Below are 27,241 nucleotides of genomic sequence, written 5' to 3' on the forward strand. Positions count from 1 at the left end.
CAGACTGAGTCGCTTCCAGGACTACTCCTGTGAGAGATATTCCAGCAGCCGCTACAATGAGCAGTATCAACGATCTTCCTGAAGATGTCCTGGTGGAGGTGCTGTGCCGTGTTCCCGGCATGGACTTGATCCGTTGCTGCAAACTGGTTTGCTGCAACTGGAGAGACTTGATTGACCTGTCCACTCTTTGGAAAAGGAAGTGCAAGTTGGAGGGGTTTCTTCCCAATTGGGTCATACAGAATCCTGATGAGTGGAAGAAATTTTACATCCTCTTCAAGCTGAAGAAAAATTTAATACGGAATCCCTGTGGAGAAGGTTGGTGTCCTTAAAGTGGGCCAGGTCTCTCCAGAGAATAATGGGTTGAGTGAGGGCTTGGTAAAATATCATTTAAATTTATATTTTGACTAAGTGTTGGTTTCTGCTTGAGGTTTTTGGGTATCAAGATAACTTGGCTTTTCAGAAAGAGAAAGTGTTGCCATCCAGACTTTAGACCAAAGAAAGATGAGAGGTGAGTCTATTGCACTGCACTTATTATAACACATACTATGTCCTTGTGTGACATAGTACATTACATATATATCCAGTTTAGTGAACAATTAAAAAAGAATTAGGAACCAAGTTGGCCCAAAAACCTAAGCCAGACTTCGGGAATCCAAGGAGGAATGCCATAAGCCATATCTTATGACAATGTGTTCAAATCCTGGTAAGGAAGTGAGAAAAAGAGTAATACAAGCAGGAGCGGCCCGTGCAGGTAAGAGCGGTGAGGCCGGTTTGGGGGTATTTGACAGACGACCACAAGGGAAAATTAAATAAATATTTTATTTTCCTTTGTGGCTGTCTGTCGAAATCCACCCCCCAACCCGGCCCCACCGCTCTTACCTGCACGGGTGCTGCTAAATTCAAGGCAAAGATTTTGAAAAAGGGTAGTTGGAAGGCAAAGGGTAAAGAGCGCAAAAAAATGGTACGCTTGCCTCTGCCCGCTTAGAACCAGTTTGTCAAGAGCAAAATGCAAGATTGAGGCCTGTACTACACCGACCGTTCTGTTCATGAAGGGAAGTTTGCTCCCTCTTGCACCTATAATTTGAACTCTGCACTCCCTCTTTCATCCTGATCGCTCTCCCCATGCACCCTGATATACCCACTTGCACCCTTCACCCCTCACTTGTACGCTGCACTCCCTCATTCACCAAGTGTTCACCTTGCAATCACCATGGCACTAACTTTCTCTCTTCTTGTTAGTCGTTTTGATGGCTCATGGACCAACTACTGATTAGTGTCTTTACTAGTGTCCTTCCTCTGCTCGGACTCAGACTGAAGCACTTTGACACTGCAGCTACATGCTTCTGTAAAAGATCCAGGGCAACACTGCAGCGACTGACGTATTTAATGTTTAAAAGCACTTTGTTTGTTTTCCAGATGCACTCTTTTCTACAACGTTGCGTTTAAAGCTTCCAGAGCTGGTCTGTAGCCAGGGCATATTTAATGCTTAAAAGCATTTTCATTCTTTTCAATGTTGATGTTACCCTTTTATTAAAGCAGTTCGTGCAAATGAATGTTTTTCTCTGCAGCGCCTCTTCTCCGCTCTGACACTGTGGCCACAGAAAGCACTTTGTGGCACTTCATGCTTTTTTATCTGCTGTGCCTCTTCTCCGTGCTGACACTGTGTTTGTTTTCCAAATGCAGTCTTTACTACAATGTTGGTTTAATATCCTCCAGGGCAACAGAATAACCACTGAATTATTTTATGTTTAAAAGCATTTTCTTTATTGTCAATATGCAAGTTTGCCTTTTGTATTAACGCAGTAAGTGCTACTGTTTGTTTCTTCTCCTGTGCCTCGTGTCCGCGCTAACACGGTAGGCACAGAAAGTAGTTTGTGCCATACATACCATAAATTGACAGGCCAGACCATACCATACTATACCGTACAATTACAGGTTATACCATACCATACCATACAATTATAACCCATACCATACCATACCATACAATGACATGCCAGGCCATACCATACAATCATGAGCCATACCATAACATACTATACCATGCTATATAAGGCTGAGCCAAAATCGACTATTACATGCCATACCATTATATACAATCACAGCCCATACCATACTATATTATAGAATAAATGGCCATACCATACTAAACAATAACAGACCGTAACATGCCATACAATACGGTAACATACCAAACTATACAATGACAGGCCATACCATACTATACAATGATAGGCTATATCATACCATACTATACAAAGACAGGCCATACCACACTGTAATAGTTAATAAAATAAAATAAAAATCTAACAGAGCCAATAGGTCTTGCATAGACATAACCTAATGGCTTTGCCAATGCTTATTTTTCAAAGGAGTGTGTTTGTTTAATCCTTGGGATATCCAGTCACCAAAATTATCAAATATTGTGGTCCAACTGATGATTAGACTGCAGACCTCCATCAATTACTGTATGATACATGCCATTCTCTTCCTTTGGAGTTTTCTAACAGTTTATTGGTTAGGATTGATCTGGAAAATGCATGTAGCAGCAACTCTATTCCCTCTCTCTGGATTGACCACACAATGGGCAATTTAGTATATACTTGTACATTTTGATTTCACAGACTTAAATAAAGATTAGACATTTGGCCTTTATTATATATCAGTTCTTGTCCTCTCCAACTAAAGTGCAAACCTTCTGAATTCATCATTGATGACCTCATGTAGAAAGCAATTTTCCAATCTTGAACACTGAGATTCACAAAATTACAGGGTTTGCAATCACAAAAGGGCTTTTCTTTATGTACTAAAGTCCTTTGATGATTCAGAAAACTCTTTCTGAATCGTAAAAGTACTGTTGCAATCTTTTCTGGATCACATGCAGTAGGGGTGTGGAAGAGCCCCCCGCCCATTTCAGATTTAGAAAGGGAGTTTTTTAATCTAACATGTCTTTCATATTCACTCAGCTGTGTGGAATGGAAAGACGTCTTGGGGAGTTTAAGAAGTTGACCTCGGAATGCATTCTGCCAGTTGCTTGCCATTGGCTTTGTAACTCATGTTTTCTTGCTTTTTCATTTGCTGGCTTAGGCTCTTCAGGATCATTTCATCCCTCCCATGCTAAAACCTTATTTACAGTACCCTTCTGAGTGCTCGCTATCTGTAAACAGGCCTGTAAATCTTGCTCTTATCTCGTCACGTTTACTGTGCATTCAAAGACTGAGGTCAAACGTTAGGCTGTGTCTTCGAGGGAGCCTGGTGTTTAATATGCTTTCGGTTGACTTCAAAGTGAGAGCGTTTAAGGGCGGAATGCAGAATACTCTCCCCATAGAGTAGGGGTGTCACTGTGTCACGGACATTGCATGCGCAGGAGATGGAGGCACTGCTGTGCCAGAGTGCATCCGCTTTGATCTCACCCTGTGCCCCAACCTGTCTCCCACACCAGAAAGTTTCGTTTAATTTTTTTATTTTTATTTTATTTTTTGGCTGCCATCCTGACTTTTTTTTTTATGTTTGAAAAGCTTTATTCAAAAATATATTAATACAAGAGATATCAGCAGAGGCATAAGAAGTAAGCAAATATAAGTAAATTACATAAAACAAGCTAATATCATATAAAAAGAGCAAAAACATTTTATACATTTTAAGGGAGATGGGAAAAGGGGAAGAGAAGGGAAGGGAGGCAGAAAGAAATAAAAGGGGAAAATAGTGACATTGTAATGCGAAAATATGAAACTATACATTGAAGAGAAAGTGCTGTAGGCTAAAACAATAATCAAAATACAACTTAGAAGAATGACTATAACAAAAAATAAATCCTGTACTTTAATAAAGGAGAAGAAGATGTAATCACCTCAAGGTGGATCAAAATTTTCCGAAGTTATACTTGACACATTCTTCTTAACCAACCGATCTAAATATGAGGTAAGAGGTAACCAGAAGAGATCCCTATTATGCATAGGATTACAGGAGGAAGCAAAGGCAGTGTGTAGCCTGTGAAAGTGACATAGAGAGTTCCACCAACACCGTATGGAGAGCTTTGTGAGGGATTTCCAATTAGAGGTGATGTGTTGAAATGCGAGAGCAAGCATAAGGTCAAAGAGACCGCAAGAGTGTAGAGGAAGGTCTAAAGAATCAGCTAAACTGCCAAGAAAAAGAGTAGATATAGAATACTGAGATGAGAGTGTGAAGATACGAGAGATGTATAGCCAAACAGTATTCCAGAATTGAGAAACAGAAGGACATAAGAACAAAGGATGAAAAAGGTCAGCGTTAGGAGAAGAACATGTCCAACAGTTAGACTCAGAAGAGGAAGAAAAACGAGCTAGGGAAAGGGAGAGGAATATCATCTGTGATACAAATAAAATAAAGATTGAGTAAGAGAGGCAGAGCGAGAAATTTTTAAAGATCTGGACCAAAGTTTATCCCATAGAGCAACGGGCCAAACACAACCCAGGTCCGCCTCCCAAGAGAGTTCCAATTTAGATTTAAGACGATCTGGATTAGGAGAGGAGAAGAATTTGTAAATGAGAGAGGCTTTGGGGAGGGTAGAAAGGATTTTGAGAAGAGGAGCTTGGGAAACTGAGGAGGGGAAGAAGGAAGAGAATAAAAAAGATCAAGATTAAGTGCCATCAGAGTAACAAACTTATGCAAAAAGGAACGAAGACAGTGAAAGGACATCTGAAATTGGGAGAAGGAGCAAGGGAAAATGCCGTCAAAAAGCTGGTAACCCCATATAATGCCCTTAGACCTCCAAGATTTCCAAAAGATGGGTCTATTCTTTATAATGATAAACGAATTGTACCAGATGGTGGAATTCAAAAAAGGTTCACGACTAATAGGTGTAGAGTTGAGAAGAGGCTTTAAAAGAGAAGAGGTATGTTTAAATAAAGGAAATGATGTATGTGGAGCCTTGGCAGAAAAGCATATGACTTCTCCAAAAGAGAAAGGCAACAACAATGTTCGCTCGATGAGAAGCCAAAGAGGAGCAAGAGGAGAAGGAACTGACGTTAGCCATCTAGACGCCTGACGAAGAGAAAAGGATTTGTGATAGAGACGAAAGTCTGGGAAATTGACACCACCATTAGGCTTGGATTTACGAAGCAGTGCTAAAGAGATTCTAGATTTCTTGTTGTTCCAAAGAAATCTTGACAAGCAAGAATCAATACGTTTAAAATAAATTGCAGGGACGTGAACAGGTAACATGGAAAAAATATATATTAAAATGGGAGCTATCATCATCTTGATTGAGTCCAACCGCCCCTACCAAGAGAGAAAGAGGGGGTTCCAAGAGGAAAATAATTGTTCAATTCGAGTCAAAACTGCGGACATATTTAGGGTAATTGAGGAGGAAATAGAGTTGGAAAACCATATTCCTAAGTATTTAATTTTCGAGCTATTCCAAGCAAATCCAGTAGAGGAAAAGACATGAGGGGTGCAAAATTTTGTAAGAGGAAGAATTTCAGTTTTATCTGAATTAATTTTGTATCCCGAGACCTGTGAGAAAGAATCAAACTCAGACAGTAGAGGGGGAATAGAAGTTTCTGGAGCAGAAATGAATAAAAGAATATCATCTGCATACGCAGAGTTTCAACTGATTATCACCATAAGGAAAACCTAAGATGGAATCATTGTTACGGATAGAGGACAAAAAGGGTTCAAGGGCGAGAACAAAAAGAAGAGGAGATAAGGGGCAACCTTGACGAACACCCCGTTGAAGAGGAAAATATGAGGAAACCTGACTATTGACCAGAACCGAAGCTTTAGGAGCAGAATACAACAAAGAGTTAAGAGAGATGAAATGAGGACCAAAACCATGCCAACGTAATGAAGCAAATAGGAAAGACCAGTCAACTCTGTCAAAGGCTTTCTCTGCGTCAACAGAAATAGCCGCTAAGGGAATATAAAGAGATGAAACCTTATTTAAAACATTGAGGAAGAGGCGAGAGTTATCAGAGGTAAGCCGGCCTTTAACAAAACCACATTGCTCCTTACCAATGAGGTGGGGCATTAGGGGTTCCAAGCGTAAAGCTAGTACTTTAGCAAACAACTTATAATCCACATTAACTAAAGAAATCGGGCGATAATTCTTGCAAAATTTGGTGTCACGACCGTCCTTAGGAATGAGACAAAGGGTGGCTTCTTGAAATGTACCCTCTGCCTTACCCAATAAGTAAAACGATTGAAAGAGAGATAGGAGCTTGGGAAGTAAAAGGTCAGAAAAGTGTAAATAGAATTCAACGGAAAAACCATCAGGACCTGGTGTTTTACCTTTGGTAAGAATATTCAAAGCCACAGAGAGCTCCTGCAAAGAGAGATCAAATTCCAGATCTGGAAAATTAAGATGAGAGGTCGAGGGTTTAGGAAGCTTGTCAAAATAAGCTTGGACAAGAGAGGGAGTGGGAGAAGATTCTGACGTGTAAAGAGTACGATAAAATAACTGAAATTGGTCAAGAATATCCTGAGCTTTATGTAGTAAAGTGTTGTCAGAAGAGTAAATAGAATCAATAAAAGAGCGTTCCTTACGTGACTTAAGATAATTAGCTAGAAGCCTCCCCGCCCTATTGGGTCCGCCATAGTAATGAGCACTACTACGAAGGAGCATCGACGAAGCATTATCAGTAGTAGTTTTATTGAAGTCCAATTTGGCACGAATAAGATCCGGAGAGACGGAATTATTAGGGGAAGTGTAGAACTTATGCTCCAAAGATTTAATATGAGCTAATATAGTTTTCTGCTTCTGAAGAAAACGTTTCTTCTTCTTGGAAACAAAGTCAATAACAAACCCGCGTGCTGTGGCTTTAAAAGAGTCCCAGAGAAGATGGGGAGAGATGTTAGAAACATCGTTTAACAGAAAGAAATCGGTAGCAAAAGAACGAAAAGAAGAGGAGGAAAGAGGATCGGTAAGAAGAGAATTGTTAAAGCGCCAACGAGAAGACTTGGGATGCGGAGGAAGGAAGTCAAGATCCGTTACAATAGGGGCATGGTCCGAGATGAGTATGGGTTCAATAGAAGAAGAAAGTAGGTTTTGCGATTAGGAGAGAGAAAGAAAAATATAGTCAATGCGAGAGAAAGATGAATGAGGAGGAGAAAAAAAGGAATACTCAAGGGTGTCAGGGTGTGAAAGTCTCCAAGAATCAGTGAGATGTACTTGAGAAATAGTATCTAGAAACTGCTTGTGAGGTTTGTGAGGTATGAACCGAACCGTTGACTTACGGTCAAGAAAGGGGTCCACAATCTGGTTACAATCACCACCTAAAATGAAGAGGTCATCTCTATGTTGTCTGCATTTGTTCGTAATTGAGGGCCAACAAAGAAAATCGGGTTGTGTAGGACCATAAGCATTAAACACAGTCAGGGATATAGAATTGATTAATAACTTAGCTAGCAACCACCTACCATGAGAGTCCGTTTCTTGTAGTAAAACTTTACATTTTAACCTTTTGTGACATAAAATAACAACACCATTCTTCTTATTGGGAGAAGGAGAGACTAAAACCATACCCACCCATCCTCGCTTTAACTTGAGAGAATCAGCCTCAGATAGGTGACTCTCTTGTAAGAGAACTATGTCAGGATTATATGAAGCGAAGTGGGAAAGAATCCTCTGACGTTTAATGGGATTGATAAAACCTTTTACATTCCAGGAGATTACTCTGAATTTAAAAACTGGATAACATTAACAGAAACAATAACTACAGCAACAGATAAAAAGAAAGAAAATGCCAAAAAGTGGAGGAGAATAGAAACAAGAGAAGAAGGCTGAGGCAGGGGGAAGAAAAAGAAAAATAAAGAGTACACGACTGGAACGATACCAATTAAAAGATAGGATAGTGATATAAACAGAGGAAGAATGAAAGTAAAAAATAAGTGGAAAGGAGGGAAAAGGAAAAGAGGGAGAAGGCAAAAAGAGAAAAGTACAAGAAGAGACAGTACATATCCAAAAAGGACGACTGAGAGTAACATACCTGAAGGGGACATGAAGAGGATAATGGGGGAATAGAGAGACTCAACAAGATTGACCTCCCGGGACCAGGAGACCGGACCGTACCAGGACCGAAGATGAAGAGGATGAACCATAAGGGAGGAGGGGGAACACACCAATCGATCTGGATAAGGAAAATAAAAACAAGAAACGCTTATAGTGAAGGAAGGCACATGGAGAGATGCGTAAGAATGGAAATGCGGTCCATCAAACAGTTGAAAGTAATAGTAAAAGCGGGATAGAAGAGGGACTTTTAAAGAAAGAAAACCAGCAGAAGTAGAAACAAACAATGAAAAGAACCATAATAGAAACTCTTAAGAATTAATCAAAAAGCGAGCCAACAATATAATAAACAAAGGTTAATGTAAAAAACATTAACTGAAGGAGCCTGCAAGAAAAAGGAAAGTTAAACATTCAACCACAAGCAGAAGTGGAAGTATCCATGCCGGCATTGGACTGAATATGAATAAAGTTTTTAAGTTCAGCAGGATCTTGAAAAGTCCAAGTTTGATTCTGATGGGTAACTTTGAAGATGCAAGGATGAAATAATCCGTATCTGGCACCAAGAGAGCGTAGAGGGGCGCGAAGGTTCAAAAATTCTTCCCTTCTTGCTGCGGTAGCATTAGAAACATCCTGAGTAAGAAAGACCCTCTGGCCTAACCAGGAGACTTGGCGTTTGGATCTGGCCACAGAGAGGACTAGAAGTAGATCCGTGAATTTCAGAAAAAGAATGATGACTCCTCGTGGCTTAGTCGAGGCTGATGAACGAGGACCAAGTCTGTGAGCCCTTTGGATACTGAGAGAAGTGGTAGCAGGTAGATCCAAAAGTTTCAGGAGGAAGGAGGAGAAAAACGAGACGGGGTCATCACCTTCCAAAGACTCCGGCAGACCATAAATGCGCAGGTTATTCCTTCTATTTCTGTTTTCTAAACCCTCAGTATGTTGCTGAAGGGCTAGAACAGATTTTTCGAGAGAGGAAATGCATTTAGAATTGACTTGGATCTCTATAACCTGCTGCTCCACAGAAGACACTCTGTTCTCCATAGCTGACCATTTTGCTTCAAAAAGCTGCATTTTATTATTGGTCTCCTCCACGAACGGACGTAAAGCCCGAATCTCCTCCAGCAGTAGCTCCATAGAAATAGGAGGTGATGACTTGTCTGGAGGGGGGGGGAGAGTCCTGTTTCAAGCGCTTAGAAGATGTGGTAGAGGGAGGAGTTTTGTTTGAAGTTGGTTGTGGCAAAGGAGGACGGTTGGGAGCTGCTGCTGCCATGTGATCTGTGGTAGAAGGAGAATCCGCTGTTGAGGAAGAAGAAGATGATGTCGTAGGAGGACTCTTCGAGGGCACAAAAACGAATTTTGGGTTGCGTAATTTGCCCATAGATACCTGAGCGCCGAAATAGTGAGGCAAACTTAGAACGTTGTGCCGGAGGGGACCAACCAACTAAGAAATACAATGGCAAGTAAGTTGTGCAGCACAGATATAAACACAGCCCTGAGTAAAGCAATGAAACCCTCACAGTTGAGCGCATAGAGAACAAGTAAGAAGGGGAGATGCGCCTTAAATAGGTAAAATAAGAGAACTCCGCAAGACTGGCGCAGCAACTTTACAGAGAAACCAGAAATGTCTTAAGGGTCAGTTGGTGTGACCAAGCGCACGTCGTGCTTCAACCACAGGGAGTAGTAAGGAATTTGATGAAGAAGCATAGAGAACACCAGGGCGCTCCAGATTCAGATAGAACTCCCAGTCAGCGACAGCACCTCGCCTCCGTGAACACATACAAAAGGCAGACGATACTCCTATTATCTCCCACTCAGTACCTCAGTTAGGTGCCACAATAAAATTTTGAAGGAATACTTTAACGTAGCTCTCGCTCAGATGTTGCTGAACTTCCCAATGTGCTGCATAATGGTGTTATCTGAGAAAATATAATGAATAACTCCTCATAATATCCTCCTAAGAAATGTTCGTCAGGTGATGAGCATTCCGCGCTGTCCTAAAAGCACAGCGCAATTGTTGTTCGATGAGGAGAGCTTGCTGCAAGGTGCGCACGTGCTGGCTCCAGACGAGCGGCGCTCAAGACCAAAAATGGCGGATGTGCTGAGGTACTCCCGCTACGCGGCGAGAATGAAGCATTTTAGGGAGAATAAAGGTACATTCTGGGCTCACCGGATGGACAACCTGTTCCGCCAACAGGAACAGCCAAAAGGTACGATAAAGAAGAACTACGGACCTCGCCGTAAATGATAAGAGTCCGTCCCGGTGCAGCGGAGCCCCGTACTTAGGCGGCCATCTTTAGTCGGCGTCCAAGCCACGCCCCCGTTTCGTTTAATTTTTAAAACCCTGTGACTGCAGCAAAGACCCTTTGTGCTGTACATCAGTGCCACTGCCTCTAATGTAATTTGTTATTTTAACAAATGTGTGGTTGTTACAAATATGAAACCCCAGTAACAAATGTCAGTGAGTAACTGGACCATTACTTCTGGTGCAGCTGTAGCATCTGGAGAGGTCTGTTTTGGGTCAGTGGATCATATAAACAATCAGGGGGCAAATAGAGTTTCTCCCAAGGCAGCCTTTCAAGAAGACACGCACACACTTAAATATAAAGTTGTCGCTTGTTTCCAGAGTAGCTCCAAAATTGCTTTTCCCATATAGAACTGAGGACAAAACAGAGCCGACCAGGCCCGTGCGTGAATATCAGGGATCGGAAGGGTCTTAGGGACGGATGGAGACTGGATCAAATCTCAGTTTGAGAACTGCTGTGGTTTGTCACAGGAATTAAGCAGCTCTCTTTACTGTTGGGCATCTAAACTTAATATACTGGTAGGCTCTGGACAGTGGCGGCGGCTTCCGGGTAGCAGTAGTGGGAAGGACGGGGACCTCTCTCGCCATCCTCTCCGTCCGAACCTAACGTGCTGGCTTTAAATCAGGGATGCCCCTGAGAGCTTCCTAAACCATCTACTATGGAATGAGATAAGGCTTAGCTCACAACGGCAGGCCTTGAATTATTTAAAAAGTAGTTTAGCAACTACAGGGCTCTCCGTGCTCTGGGAGACACCGATCTTGCATACACTTTTTAAGAAAGCAGTACAAAGGACAATCAGGACCCTTTGTTAGTTGAGGATAAAGCCGCTTTTGCAAAACGGAGCCATGCATGGATGACCATCAATAGCTATAAGACACTCAGCCCTCAAACGTAGTTCGGTCTGGTGTATGCAAGGTGCATAAAAGAAACATTTCTCAAACACCGGCTAGGGAAGCTGCCATCTATCTTGCACCTTCCACCATGGCAGAGTGGGCACGCTTAAACTGACTGTCGTCTTTGCAGGAATGGAATAGAGGACATGACCCACCTGATTTCCACCTGCTGGCATCTGAAGCAAGAAAGGGCTAGGCTATTTAAATCAGAATTTAACATCCGCGGGATTCGGACACGACGGCAAGCAGTGATTGCGTGTTTCAATGCTAACGACCCGCAGCTGGACTGTAAATTAATGAAGTTCTTATCCATGGTAGACATCAAAATGGCAGAAGCAAGTGTATTAAGGGCTCTTATGGCCAGTTCAAAAGAAAGAACAATACATTTTAAAGTTAAACAGTTCAAGACAAAACTATACATTTTAAATTCTAATCTTAAAATGTTATGCACCGCCTATTTATACAAATTGGATTTGATTAAATATGAATTTTATATAAATGTATTTTTGTAAATAGGTTTTTATTAATCATATAAAATAAAGGGTATCTACTAGTAAGTATATTACAAGAGCAAAGGAAAGTGGAACAACCCACTGTTCTCTAAATTGTGTAACCCACACAACACTGTTCCTTTTCTTCCCATCTCTTTTTTAGAAACTTTCCCTCTTTGCAGAGCACCTTGCTCAGTCCCAGTCCAGACTAACATCCGGTTTGCTTCAGCACCTCACTACTGGTGTGAAGCGCTATATTAATGCAATGCACTATGTTTTGTCTCCCGTCTCGGCTTTATCAATACTTGCTCAGCTAATGCACTTATTTAATCATACTAAACACGTGTCTTTCCAAAAGTATGGCGACATCATGTTGCTGTTCTGTCTTTCCTGTTGTCTCCTGCTGTGAACCCTCTTTGCTTTCACTGTGACATGTCCTCTTACATGCTGTGGTGTCCTTGGTTTCAGAGAGTTTCAATTTCTGGCAAATCGAAGAGAATGGAGGTGATAAATGGGCAATTGAGGACCTTCCTGGGGATCATGGCCAGCCGTTTCCTCACCCAGAAGTCCAGAAGTACTTTGTCACTTCCTTTTGGTAAGGGGGAGTCTAAGGGAAATGTGCTAGTGGCATGAGTAGAGTGTAAACGGAATTGCAGTGTATTTTCACATGCTGTGCATTCTACTGCTATTAACACAAGCGAGAGATGTGCAGTTCCTACAGAGTGAAAAGTCTGGAGGAAAGGAGTTATCCGAAGTCAGACTTACACCTTAGTGAATGTGAATGCACAAGGGAGGGGGGTCCCTTTAGGGTGGAACTAAAACCCTCACACACCCAGCAAGCTAGGTGTCATGCTTCATCATCTGGGTTTTGCTCCTCGTCGGGTCGGCGGTGCAATACCCGACGGGCACCCATACAGGGGCTCTTTATCGGAGATCTTTTGTTCCCTGCCGTATGGTGCATGCGTGTGAGGGCCCGTGTGTGTAGACGTGTATAGTTAAAAAGGTTGGTTAATCCGAAATATGATTTAATTGGCTCAGTCAACCACCTTGTTTAAAAGGGGTGTGTGGCGTAAAAGCTATACTTGCTCACAAAGAGAGGAGTGGCTAGCTACGCTCTACTCTTCAAGGTCAACATGTTTCGCGCCCAGTAGGTCAGGAGGATCCCGTGGCGCTTCGTCAGGACCAATGATACTATTGTGATATGTGCTAAAAAACTATCTACAGTGTGGTGTTAAAAACCCCCAAAAAGAAAGGAATCTGTGACAACAGATTAACACTAGTTCATATTCGACCAGTATTGCAATTAAGTACATTCTAGACAATTATACTGGAACACTATCCAAATATTAACATGTCAACTCTTGATGATAATTCAAGAAAAGAAAGGGAATTAAAATTGATTAACTCTGGGAGCATAGCGGGAATCTGGTAAAAACAGCTAAGTATAGACAGTTGTAATGAAAAGCTGTGGTTAAATGCGGACTCACCGAATCCTATTATAAAAACCTCATCATCAGGTGCATGGTGCGTCATCAGGGGGAGAAACACACTCGTTTCCTATGAGACGGTAATGCAAAAAAAGAGAGGTGGTGGCAAATACAAGCATGGAGGTGAAAAATCAAGACTGGTCATTCTCACAATTCTGTGTGCCTCTTATAAATGTAACTGAAGGGTGTTAGCCCAAAAGTAAAAGTAACGGAGGAAAACTAATCAATTCATGTAGATCAAGGCCACTTACGTATGTTCGTCGGCATAGACTACTATAAGAATGCTCCCCTGTTCAGCTCCCCAGTACGGGGGTGGAAATGTGTGCTGGAGGAATTTATGGTGGTTTCTATTGTTAATGGAGTTAGGAGATACCCTCGTAAAAGTATAGTCGCTGCCCCATTGTCTAATTCAAAAAACAGACCACAAAACACAAAACAAGCTACCGAGGTAGCAAGGAATGTACTCACAAGTCAAAGATCCCCTGGAGGTCTATTAACCTGCCCGCGTCGCCGAACCCGGAAGGTAAACTAAGGTCCGGCGGCGCTGAATTTTATGTGGTAGTTGATTGGCTGGGGGTTGGTCACGTGTAGCGAGGTCACGTCCGTAGCGACTGAAACTCGCAAGGGCGCGTCTGTCTTAATTCGTGTAGGTGCATATTTTGAGCGCCATGATGGAGTGGCTCGGTATGTATTAGATATTAGTACAGGGATGGCAACACTTCTAATTAAAGTGAGCGGAGGTATAATGTGATAGTAAGGCTCACAGGAGGGGAAGGGAATTAAATGGTTTCTGGTCTCACCAAGTCTGTAAGCCTATTATTATATTTCTTGTCGATGACTCGTATAGAGCCTAGTTAGTTTAGCAATGCGGTCCGTGCCCCATGGTGGAAATGAAGCGGGTATAGGCAAATTTAAGAAAGGAGTTTGGTAAACCTGGCTCAGTTAGACCATAGAGTGGTGTAAAGTCGATGATCTGTATAAAGCCTCATTGGGTTGGTAACGCAGTCCAGGTGCCATGATGGAGTGGTGCGGGTGTAAGCAAATGTTAAGAGAAAGTGGAGAACTTGGCTCAGTGAGGCCATGGAGTGGCGCGAAGTGTGTCAAAGGCACAATAATGGGAACCAAGGAGATCTCCAAATGTATGTATACCCAGGTTCCATCATGGTCTATTAAGACTGTCACTGTGCCTGCTAGTCCTTGACAGGAAAACATCGCGGCTGCCCCTGTATTGTCTAATGATCATTGATAGAAGTCAGAAGCCCTGTTAATGTGATATTGCCGCCCAAGGTATGTCATCATTGAGGCCAAGCCTGTCTGATGAAAGGCGGTGTACCCATCGTTGTTCTAGCCTGAACAAAGAATGTTGAGACATACCAGGCTGGCTTTCAAGGACAATCCAGTGTAAATCACTGGGGCTATGTTTACGCTCGAGGCAATGGCTGTAGAGCTTCGTGTTAGATTTGCCACATCTAATGTTGCTTTTATGTTCGATGATGCGTGTTTTCACTATTCGTGTCGTCATCCCTATATAATAGAGGTCACATGGGCAAATCAATAAATAAATGCAGTTTGTTGAATTGCAGTTAGTGTGTCTCTTCAGAGTCCACTCGAAGTGGGCAGAAAGGCGGATGGATTTAGCCACTATGGTTTGTCCACAGCAGGTGCAACCACCGCAGGTGTAATGGCCCTGTATTGGGGGAAGATTCCATAGGGTGTTGTATGAAGGAGTCATGTTTTTCTTGGGTCTAGTGTGCACCAAGGTGTCCTTGAGGTTGCTGGTCCTTTTGAAAGCAAAGCGTGGTGAGGGAATCGTGAGTGTACCTGCGGACAAAATTCCCCAATGTTTTTTTATAACTTTCTTAAGATTATTGGACTCTGGTGTAAAAGATGTGACACAAGTGATGGTCTCTATATTTTCTTTAGTTCTTACTTCGAGCAGGGCCTCGCGATTGTTATTTCTGGCTCTCTTCATAGAGTTGTGTATCACTCGAGGGGGATAGCCTCTTTGTGTAAGATTCTCTGAAAGGGTATTAGCTTCTGTTTTGTAGTTGTTAATGGAACTGCAATTTCTCCTGAGTCGAAGGAATTGGCCAAAAGGTAAGTTGTCGCGTAAGGCCTTAGGGTGGTGACTGCTGTAAAGAAGTAAACTGTTTTTGTCAGTTGGTTTTCTGTACAGACTAGTACTCAACCCTGTGGATGTCAGTCTGATGTTTAAATCCAGGAAGGGGATGTCGGAGTCAGAGATGTGACGTGTGAATTTCAGAAACTGGTTCTTAGTGTTGATCCAATTACAGAATTCGTTACAGATGGATATATCCCCTTTCCATAAGATGATGACATCGTCGATGTAACGTTTCCAAAGGGTGAGGTTTGAGCCATAGGGGTTGTCCACATTCATTATTACTGCATCTTCAAAAGCCGCCATATAAAGGCAGGCCACACTAGGGGCAAAGGTACTCCCCATGGAAGTACCTTGGGATTGATGGTAGAGATTATCTTTAAATGCAAAGTAGTTTTCTGTGAGAGCTAATGTGGCCAGGTCCATAATGAATGTTATAGGAGTAGGAGATGTCCATTCTCTTTTATGTAGGGCTGCCTCTATCACAGACAGGGTAGCCTGTTGCGGGATGTTGGTATAGAGGGCCTCTACATCCAATGTCACTAGTAGATCGATGTTCTCGGTATCATGTATCCCCTCAATCGTGTTCAAAATATCAGTCGTGTCCCTGATATAGGACGGTGTCTCTTTAACCAGGGGCTGTAGGAAGTGATCGCAGAATTTTGATAGGGGTTCCAAGAGGGAGCCAATGCCAGAGACAATAGGTCTCCCAGGTGTAGGAATGGTGCCCTTATGTACCTTAGGTAGTGTATAGAAATAAGGTGTAACAGGATTGGTAGTAGTTAGAAAATCTGCTTCCTTCTTTGTAATCCAACCGTTAGCTTCCGCCTCCATCACCTTGCTTGCTATTGTTAGTTGTAATCTCGCCGTGGGATCAAGGTTGATGGGAGTATAGTATTTTCTATCACCAAGTTGTCGTAAGCATTCTGTTTCATAGTCCTTGGTAGACTGGATTACTGTGGCACCTCCCTTGTCAGCCTGTTTGATGGTGATAGTGGTGTCGGCTGCCAACGTACTAGCCGCTTCCCTTTCTCTGCGAGTCAGGTTGTTATACGTTACACTCTTATTCTGAACTCTATCCAGGTCTTTTAGTACAGCCTTCTCAAAGGTGAGTACCTCCGAGGGAATCATACTGTTAGTAGGGGTAAAGGTGGAAGCAGGGAGTTTTTGCTAAAACAAAAAATAACGAAGCTACAGAAAGATATCTCCCGATTTGACAAAGAAAGAGTCTTTCCTTATCCCAAGGCAGACTATGTCTCAAATAGGACAGGCTATTCAAGTGATGAGGACTCCAATCAGAGTAGGAGGGGCTCATCCAGCGACTCCAGCACAGGGAGTTGGAATAACAGGAATCAGAGAAAAACCAATACACGGTTGTACCAAGGTGGACCCATGTTCCCTGTCCCCCCTCAGCCTCCGTTTTGGCAATACCCTATGTTTCCTCAATAACCGCCACAATTCCACCCTGGTAATAACCCGAAACCTTTTTTAGGCAGAGGCTGGGGCAGAGGAAGAGGGCGAAGGCGAGGCCAACAGCAAACCACACCACACGTTCAATGGCAAGATCAACCTCAGCCACAAATGGAAACTCGAAGCAGAAGGAGGGGACAGAGGGATTAGTCATTAACCTTTCCAACAGATCCTTAAGTGACACAGAGGAAGATGTCATAAGGAAAGGACTGGGCTTTGTACCCACTCCCAGAGTAGACAAGTTTGAGTTGATTTGTGAGGTTCAGAACTTCTTTCGGAAAATACGCCTCAGAGCATACTTTCATGACGAACCTTTGGCCGAGTCCATTGACACTGGCCTACATAAGGCTTCCACCTTTACCCCTACTAACAGCATGATTCCCTCGGAGGTACTCACCTTTGAGAAGGCTGTACTAAAAGACCTGGATAGAGTTCAGAATAAGAGTGTAACGTATAACAACCTGACTCGCAGAGAAAGGGAAGCGGCTAGTACGTTGGCAGCCGACACCACTATCACCATCAAACAGGCTGACAAGGGAGGTGCCACAGTAATCCAGTCTACCAAGGACTATGAAACAAAATGCTTACGACAACTTGGTGATAGAAAATACTATACTCCCATCAACCTTGATCCCATGGCGAGATTACAACTAACAATAGCAAGCAAGGTGATGGAGGCGGAAGCTAACGGTTGGATTACAAAGAAGGAAGCAGATTTTCTAACTACTACCAATCCTGTTACACCTTATTTCTATACACTACCTAAGGTACATAAGGGCACCATTCCTACACCTGGGAGACCTATTGTCTCTGGCATTGGCTCCCTCTTGGAACCCCTATCAAAATTCTGCGATCACTTCCTACAGCCCCTGGTTAAAGAGACACCGTCCTATATCAGGGACACGACTGATATTTTGAACACGATTGAGGGGATACATGATACCGAGAACATCGATCTACTAGTTACATTGGATGTAGAGGCCCTCTATACCAACATCCCGCAACAGGCTACCCTGTCTGTGATAGAGGCAGCCCTACATAAAAGAGAATGGACATCTCCTACTCCTATAACATTCATTATGGACCTGGCCACATTAGCTCTCACAGAAAACTACTTTGCATTTAAAGATAATCTCTACCATCAATCCCAAGGTACTTCCATGGGGAGTACCTTTGCCCCTAGTGTGGCCTGCCTTTATATGGCGGCTTTTGAAGATGCAGTAATAATGAATGTGGACAACCCCTATGGCTCAAACCTCACCCTTTGGAAACGTTACATCGACAATGTCATCATCTTATGGAAAGGGGATATATCCATCTGTAACGAACTCTGCAATTGGATCAACACTAAGAACCAGTTTCTGAAATTCACACGTCACATCTCTGACTCCAACATCCCCTTCCTGGATTTAAACATCAGACTGACATCCACAGGGTTGAGTACTAGTCTGTACAGAAAACCAACTGACAAAAACAGTTTACTTCTTTACAGCAGTCACCACCCTAAGGCCTTACGCGACAACTTACCTTTTGGCCAATTCCTTCGACTCAGGTGAAATTGCAGTTCCATTAACGACTACAAAACAGAAGCTAATACCCTTTCAGAGAATCTTACACAAAGAGGCTATCCCCCTCGAGTGATACACAACTCTATGAAGAGAGCCAGAAATAACAATCGCGAGGCCCTGCTCGAAGTAAGAACTAAAGAAAATATAGAGACCATCACTTGTGTCACATCTTTTACACCAGAGTCCAATAATCTTAAGAAAGTTATAAAAAAACATTGGGGAATTTTGTCCGCAGGTACACTCACGATTCCCTCACCACGCTTTGCTTTCAAAAGGACCAGCAACCTCAAGGACACCTTGGTGCACACTAGACCCAAGAAAAACATGACTCCTGCATACAACACCCTATGGAATCTTCCCCAAGTACAGGGCCATTACACCTGAGGTGGTTGCACCTGCTGTGGACAAACCATAGTGGCTAAATCCATCCACCTTTCTGCCCACTTCGAGTGGACTCTGAAGAGACACACTAACTGCAATTCAACAAACTGCATTTATTTATTGATTTGCCCATGTGACCTCTATTATATAGGGATGACGACACGAATAGTGAAAACACGCATCATCGAACATAAAAGCAACATTAGATGTGGCAAATCTAACACGAAGCTCTACAGCCATTGCCTCGAGCGTAAACATAGCCCCAGTGATTTACACTGGATTGTCCTTGAAAGCCAGCCTGGTATGTCTCAACATTCTTTGTTCAGGCTAGAACAACGATGGGTACACCGCCTTTCATCAGACAGGCTTTGCCTCAATGATGACATACCTTGGGCGGCAATATCACATTAACAGGGCTTCTGACTTCTATCAATGATCATTAGACAATACAGGGGCAGCCGCGATGTTTTCCTGTCAAGGACTAGCAGGCACAGTGACAGTCTTAATAGACCATGATGGAACCTGGGTATACATACATTTGGAGATCTCCTTGGTTCCCAATATTGTGCCTTTGACACACTTCGCACCACTCCATGGCCTCACTGAGCCAAGTTCTCCACTTTCTCTTAACATTTGCTTACACCCGCACCACTCCATCATGGCACCTGGACTGCGTTACCAACCCAATGAGGCTTTATACAGATCATCGACTTTACACCACTCTATGGTCTAACTGAGCCAGGTTTACCAAACTCCTTTCTTAAATTTGCCTATACCCGCTTCATTTCCACCATGGGGCACGGACCGCATTGCCAAACTAACTAGGCTCTATACGAGTCATCGACAAGAAATATAATAATAGGCTTACAGACTTGGTGAGACCAGAAACCATTTAATTCCCTTCCCCTCCTGTGAGCCTTACTATCACATTATACCTCCGCTCACTTTAATTAGAAGTGTTGCCATCCCTGTACTAATATCTAATACATACCGAGCCACTCCATCATGGCGCTCAAAATATGCACCTACACGAATTAAGACAGACGCGCCCTTGCGAGTTTCAGTCGCTACGGACGTGACCTGGCTACACGTGACCAACCCCAGCCAATCAACTACCACATAAAATTCAGCGCCGCCGGACCTTAGTTTACCTTCCGGGTTCGGCGACGCGGGCAGGTTAATAGACCTCCAGGGGATCTTTGACTTGTGAGTACATTTCTTGCTACCTCGGTAGCTTGTTTTGTGTTTTGTGGTCTGTTTTTTGAATTAGACAATGGGGCAGCGACTATACTTTTACGAGGGTATCTCCTAACTCCATTAACAATAGAAACCACCATAAATCCCTCCCGCACACATTTCCACTGGGGAGCTGAACAGGGGAGCATTCTTATAGTAGTCTATGCCGACGAACATACGTAAGTGGCCTTGATCTACATGAATGGATTAGTTTTCCTCCGTTACTTTTACTTTTGGGCTAACACCCTTCAGTTACATTTATAAGAGGCACACAGGATTGTGAGAATGACCACTCTTGATTTTTCACCTCCATGCTTGTATTTGCCACCACCTCTCTTTTTTTGCATTACCGTCTCATAGGAAACGAGTGTGTTTCTCCCCCTGATGACGTGCCATGCACCTGATGATGAGGTTTTTATAATAGGATTCGGTGAGTCCGCATTTAACGACAGCTTTTCATTACAACTGTCTATACTTAGCTGTTTTTACCAGATTCCCGCTATGCTCCCAGAGGTAATCAATTTTAATTTCCTTTCTTTTCTTGAATTATCATCAAGAGTTGACATGTTAATATTTGGATAGTGTTCCAGTATAATTGTCTAGAATGTACTTAATTGCAATACTGGTTGAATATGAACTAGTGTTAATCTGTTGTCACAGATTCCTTTCTTTTTGGGGGTTTTTACTATTTCCCTTTTTCATTTTTGTCTCTTTTTCTTAGGTGACCCCTTTGAGATATTATAAATACTAAAGGTAGGGGAACCAACCAAGGGTTGATAACCAGTTTTGTCCACCCCTTTCACACCACACTGTAGATAGTTTTTTAGCACATATCACAATAGTATCATTGGTCCTGACGAAGCGCCTCGGGATCCTCCTGACCTACTGGGCGCGAAACATGTTGACCAGAAGAGTAGAGCGTAGCTAGCCACTCCTCTCTTTGTGAGCAAGTATAGCTTTTACGCCACTCACCCCTTTTGAACAAGGTGGTTGACTGAGCCAATAAAATCATATTTCGGATTAACCAACCTTTTTTAACTATACACGTCTACACACACGGGCCCTCACACGCACGCACCATACGGCAGGGAACAAAAGATCTCTGATAAAGAGCCCCTGTATGGGTGCCCGTCGGGTATTGCACCGCCGACCCGACGAGGAGCAAAACCCAGATGATGAAGCATGACACCTAGCTTGCTGGGTGTGTGAGGGTTTCAGTTCCACCCTAAAGGGACCCCCCTCTCTTGTGCATTCACATTCACTAAGGTGTAAGTCTGACTTCGGATAACTCCTTTCCTCCAGACTTTTCACTCTGTAGGAACTGCACATCTCTCGCTTGTGTTAATACTTAGGGCTTATGTGCAGGACCTCAATAAAAATAGCCCACCCCTTACTCTCCTTCTCCTTGTTGTATATACATTCTACTGCTACCCAGGGGCAGATTAATATGCGGCCCGGAAAAGCTCCGAAATCTGTTTAATTTCCGACTGCCACATTACAATGCTGGGGTCAGAAATTAACCCAGCCGGTCATTCCGTCTGGCTTCGGATGGGCGGAGCCCATTGACCAGTCGGAGGCCGGCCCGTAGTTCCAAAGGGCGGCCTTTTCCCTTTGGGATTACGATAATCGGTCTCCGGTAGGCTTTCCATGTCAGGCTTTCTGGCATGGAAAGCCTGTTGGAGAGCGAGTATGAGGACCCATAGCAGGACCCCTTGCCTATGCGGCCTCTGGTTGGGGGCCGAGGGGGCACCTATTGTGCGCCCCGTTCATCCCTGCACCATGCCACACGGTGCAGGGATGAACACAGACTCCTATTCCTCTATGAGAGCTTGTGTTACGGCCAGTTTACAGCCGTAACACGAGCTCCCATAGAGGAATGGGGGTATGCGACCCATCGGTCGCATCATGATGAGGCGGTCGGGACCGCCGACCGGAGGTCGGTCGTCCCGTTTCTGAGACTGTGTCGGGCAGACATAAGTCCACCTGACATCGTAATAGGCCCTCTAGTGTTTAATCGGGAAATCTACAAGCTTGCTCGGCATCAGTCTTCACTAGAGTGGCTCAGCCTTGCATTTTTCGGTCTAGCCTGAGACTGTGCATGCGCTGTCACTAGCGGGACATTTCATTTACTTAAAGGGGCTTAGATTCTGACCATTGCTTACCATTTGTTGGTTTCATCATCACTGCCATCTGCTTGCTTCTCTTAGGTCTACGTGTTTCGGCTTTACTTCTCATCCACTTGCCGCTCCCCTGGAGCATCACCACAGTACTTGTGTCCTTCCACTGTTTGTGTTGTGGGAGCTCTTTTTTTGTATCATATACTGGAAGCACTTGTGAGACATTTTCTGTGAAATGGAACACTTGTGTTAAGGATTGCACTCTGTATGGACAAATGGTACTTACTTGCTCCCTTCATATCCGCTTCCTCCTCTTGTTCCTATACCGGGATGCATACAATTTGCATTACTTTTAATTTGCATCTTTGGTGTCCATCTGATGTCCAGCTTTGGACAAAAGGGACACACCATGTGTTTAACGCTATCCACATTTTACTAAACTATATTTAGGAAACTACAGGCATTTATTATTGGCAACAAATATAATAACAATTGAACCCAGGCTGTCTGTGAGACATTTACTTTGGATTGAAACACTTCTTGTGTTAACTTCACTCCATATGGCTGCATGATTTTCACTTGTTCCCTTCATGTCCACTTCCATTCTCTTGTTCTTATACCCAAGTGCATACAATCCCCCAGACCATTTTTTTACACTATCCATATCGAATACAGTTCCAAATAATAAATGTTACAAAATTACGTTTAGGAAATTAAAGACATTCAATTATTGGCAAAAATATAACATGCACACGATCCACAAATAACAATACTTTTCATTCATGTTTTTGTTCGCTGTCCACATTTTACACAACTGGATATAGGAAATGACAGGCATTGATTACTGGCTCTCTAATATGCAAGCATTCTCATGCTCAAGACATAAACTTACGGGACCCTCGGGGTCCAGTCATGATCTATGTAGGAAAGTAGGATCTGCTTTCATTGTTAACCCCACTTTTTGCTGGTGTTGTTCTGTTTTCTGACTAGTCTGACTAGTCAGTGCTTTCTCCTGAAATTTGACAATGGCAAGTACTTTGGTGCTTTCCCAATTGGCTGCTGGCGGGCCCATGTAAGTCCCTAGTAGATGGTACTAAGGTACCCAGGGCATGGGTACACCAGGGGTCTCACATGGGCTGAAGCATGTATTATACCACCCATGAGAAACCTCTTAAACTGTGACTACAGGCCTTCCATTGCAGCCTGTGTAAGTTGGTGTTAGTACCACTTACGACAGATATAAGTTTTCTTATATCTAATGTCACTGCACTTAAAACCTATAAGTCACCCCTAATGTAGGCCTTTCAGTCCTGAAGGCAGGGTGCTAGGTTATAAGTCTGAGGGTACCCGGCATGAGCAGAACACCCACTACAAACCTCGGAGTCGATTCCCCAGGCTTTGTAAGTGCAGTCAGCAATTTTGATACATATAGTGGGCATGCGTCATTATGCAATGGCTAACTATATATTGGCTTTGCCGAACCTGGGCATGTTTTGTATCAAAAAGGTTGGAATCATACTTTGCCTGGAACCAAGACTGTCTCAAGGAAGACTCCTGCTGCTCCTGGTCTTGCTGTTCTGAAAGTCTTCTTCATCGTCTGTGCCTGTGTTTCGTACAGATTCCTCTCCAGGCCTGTGAGCATCAAATACACCGAAGGAATCTCCCTTGGTGTGAAGGAGTCACTCCCCTGCATCTGAAGACACTGCAACAAAGCTGACCGGTCTGCTGCTCCTGACACAGCAACATAGGTGGTGGTTCTGCAACTCCCTCGAGGCCTGACCTGTCCTCTCAGCAAGTTTGAGGCCAGTATCCCTCGTCGTAACCGCTGGAGCAGAACCTCTGTGCACTGCGTCGACTTGCTGTTGCCAAGGCTTGTTGGCTCTGTATTCCAGAGATCTTCAGGCTCCAAGAAGCTCCCGTCTTCAGCATCTCTTCCTGCCAAGATCTTCGTCCTCAATGCATCCTCTGCACCGTGGGCCTGCATCTTTGGTGAGTTGCTCAAGGTCCTCTTTCGACTCCTGTGCCTTCGGCCTGCGGGTCCTCTTGAGGGTCTTCTTTGGCTTCAGTGTGCTCCCCTGCTTGATCTTAGTCTGCTCTGACACTCCTGCAATTGGTGAGTCCCTTGGACCTAGCTGGTCCCAACGTTGCACCTTTTTCGTTTACCCCGTCTGTTGCTGCTGCCAAGGCTGTTGGTGCTCCCACCGAACACCGACCCCCAGGTTCTTGACTTCCAGTGTGGGACAGCTCATGAATGGCTCCTGGTCTTCCACAGCATTGCCTGGTCCTCACAGCTGCAGTGACAAGTTCACCGCCATCACTCCTGCATCTTCCATCTTCGGTGGTCATTGGTCTTCCGTGCTTCCTGGTCACTTCCAAGTGGCATAGACTCTGTCCCCTCTGATTGAAGGTACCTCTCTTCAAGAATCCACCTTTGGATTCCACTGGACTCTTTCACCTTCTTCGCCAGTGGCATCTTTTCTGAAGTTCACCATTGTGGTCTACGGCTCTTTTCAACATCACCTCACACCTATGCACCCGGCTTCCGTGGTGTAGGTATCCTGGTTCCTGGGGTATCTATGGTTGGGGTGACTCTCCAACCTTATGTCTTCCACGTGGTTTTATCACGGTCCACTGGAAAGGGTCCTTCTTCTTGAAAACTGCAACTGTGACATTCCCATTGACTTTCATTGAGTGTGTGGCTGTGTTTCGACTCTGCACACAGTCTCTTTGGGTTTCCTGGGTACTTACCTCGGGTAGTTCCTTGTGTCCCCAGCTCTTCTAAGTCTTTTGGTCCAAGTCCCGACTTTGGTCGTAGTTCACGTGCCACTTCTTTAGTGTATACTTTGGTCTCCCCCTGGAGACCGCTGTGTATTTGTGCTTACTTTATCAGGAGGGACCAGTAGCCAATCTGCTCCTGGGGTGTGGGTGAAAAGGCTTGTGCCCCACTACTATAACAAACTGCCACCAAATGGTACTAGAGTGATGGGGCTGGCAGCCACCCAGGTCAAAAGGATTACCTCTTTGAGGTATATTCCTATGTCCCAACAAAGTGCTGAACTCTGTGGGGGAGTAATATACAAATTCTTTGAGTAGCACTTGTCAGATGACACGTGACATGGGTCTCTTCATAAGAAAACATGCTGGGTCTGCCAGATTAATAACATGAGGGGCAGGATTTCAGATGGACACAGCGCCAGGGACTATTCACTATACATCCTAGTACTAAGACCAGAGTAATGGCAGGTAAGCAATGATATAATTTAAATTGTTGTTCAGGGGTGGCTATCACCAGGCTTTGAATTCTCATTTTGACATGTCTTTTCCCTTAAACTTCAGATTTTTCACAATTATTGGGAAGAAAATGATTGTTTTATTAAAGACATGGACGCTAATATTCTTCTGCCCCGTCAAGTTTATTGTTTTTTAGCCACCAGGCGTTTACAGTCATCATTAAATCAACAGTATATGAAATGGAAAGATAAGAAGAGGGAGGGGAGAGAGAAAAAAATGCATTATAATAACTTGTCTTGAAAGCCTCTGCCTCACATTTCCTGAATTCTTGTTTGGATTTGGTGATTGAGAACACTTTGACAATTGAAGGTGGCCAATGGCTCCATGAACGGTGAAGGCCACTCAGCACTGATCCCAGGAGATGGGTGATGTCCTTATATGCAAAGTGACTTCTCATGCAAAATACAGAGTGTCTGCTGTTTGCAGCACCAAAAAAGACATCCTGAGTTTTCTGCATTTGTTGACATTACAGTTTATTGTAGTGCAAAAAAAGTGATTGAATTATTTGTGATACAGCTTCTGCTGGTGATTTGGCATGAAAAGTGTTTTGCACGAGACAAGCTTGTGTCTTTAACAAAAAGGTGATTATCTTCCCATAAACTTGGTAAAATATGCTTTTTCTTTCAATCACAACCCAAACTTGATTGCCAGCAGCACCGGTTCCTCTACACTAATAAGAATACCTGATTCACACCAACACAAGATTCTTTCTCAATAACCTTTCACTACCGGCTGTGTTAATCTGTTGTACTTCATTATGAAATGAATTGGCAAATTATAATGAATTATCTATTATTTTATGAAGCATGGAAAGCTGTATATTGTTTTTATTTTTTATTTTCTGTCCCATCTTTTGGTAACGTACAAGGTGATTGGAGTGACTTGGGCATCCCTGCTTGTGTTGGTTGTATTTTTGAGTGTGTCCAGAAGCAAGAGTGTGACATTGCCTGACCACTCTCACATCCCCCTTCAGGTACTGCCTGAAGTCCCAGCTCATTGATCTGAGGAAAGAAGGATACTGGGAGCAGCTAATGAACGAGGTGCAGCCAGACATCGCAGTAACAGACTGGTGAGTGGGAGAAGCTTTGTAGGACTGAAGCAGAAGCGCCTCGTTCTTCCTTGTGAGTGGGAGCATTTTAAGGACTCTTGACTTGGGACTACTGAGTTCCTTGGCCTCCATCAAAATGATGAGTGCCAGGACACTTTTGGAATGGGGAGTGGTAGAGCTGTTATTGGAAAAGTTAAGGGGCAGGCAGGGGAATAGCTTTAGGGGGGCAGTTTGCGGTGTTACACCCCCCAAATAAATGTATTTTTTGATGAATAGTTGGGTACAGGTGCTTTCAGTCAGGTATGGTAAGGTATCTGTCGGATTTCATCTGGGATTTGTGTATGCGCACACTGACAAAAACACATACTCTCTCATCTCTGTTTTGAAAGTCCTAAAAAATGTAGATTATTTTACAAAATATTGTGTTTCTCTCTCTTTGTACTTATAATAATCTGCATTCCTCTCCCTTTCCGCTGTCCCTTAATCCCCTCTCATGCTTGTTGTACAATGCATTTTAATGTTATAAGCCAGCGTGATTGTCAGGAAATCTGAAGCTCACCCCCGCCCCCATCTTACTGACCAAGCTACGCCACTGCAGGGCAGGGTCCTGTTAAGACTGGGTTCCTGTGTGAAGCTCATGATCAGTTGCCTATTTACTGTGGCCCTTGTGGATGTGCTGCCTCACTTTGTCACTATGGGGCATATCAGCAACAACCGGCGATAATTATCGCTAAGCGCACTTAGCGCTAGGATAATTATCGCCGGCTAGCGTGGTTTTTTATCGCTGAGATAGCGTGCTATTAGCAACGCTTATCTCAAAAGCGATAAAAATCCTAGCGCTAACTGCCTAACG

At 43.6% G+C, this 27,241-nt stretch overlaps 2 protein-coding genes across 2 annotated transcripts in view; both read left to right on the forward strand.

Annotated features, from left to right (window-relative positions):
* LOC146868383 (F-box only protein 44-like) overlaps nt 1-124 on the forward strand; it is a 172,481-nt gene extending 172,357 nt beyond the window's left edge. Inside the window, exon 7 of the mRNA XM_085609897.1 lies at nt 4-124. Within this exon, the coding sequence (XP_085466023.1) occupies nt 4-33 (30 nt within the window). The 3' untranslated portion in view covers nt 34-124. The remainder of the gene's footprint in view (nt 1-3) is intronic.
* The window catches only part of LOC146868384 (F-box only protein 44-like), a 69,150-nt gene continuing 41,965 nt past the window's right edge, over nt 57-27,241 (forward strand). Inside the window, exons 1-3 of the mRNA XM_085609898.1 lie at nt 57-315; nt 12,140-12,266; nt 26,314-26,409. Of these exons, the coding sequence (XP_085466024.1) occupies nt 57-315; nt 12,140-12,266; nt 26,314-26,409 (482 nt within the window). The remainder of the gene's footprint in view (nt 316-12,139; nt 12,267-26,313; nt 26,410-27,241) is intronic.

This window comes from Triturus cristatus, chromosome 1_2 (assembly GCF_964204655.1).
Source record: "Triturus cristatus chromosome 1_2, aTriCri1.1, whole genome shotgun sequence".
Lineage (NCBI taxonomy): Eukaryota > Metazoa > Chordata > Amphibia > Caudata > Salamandridae > Triturus > Triturus cristatus.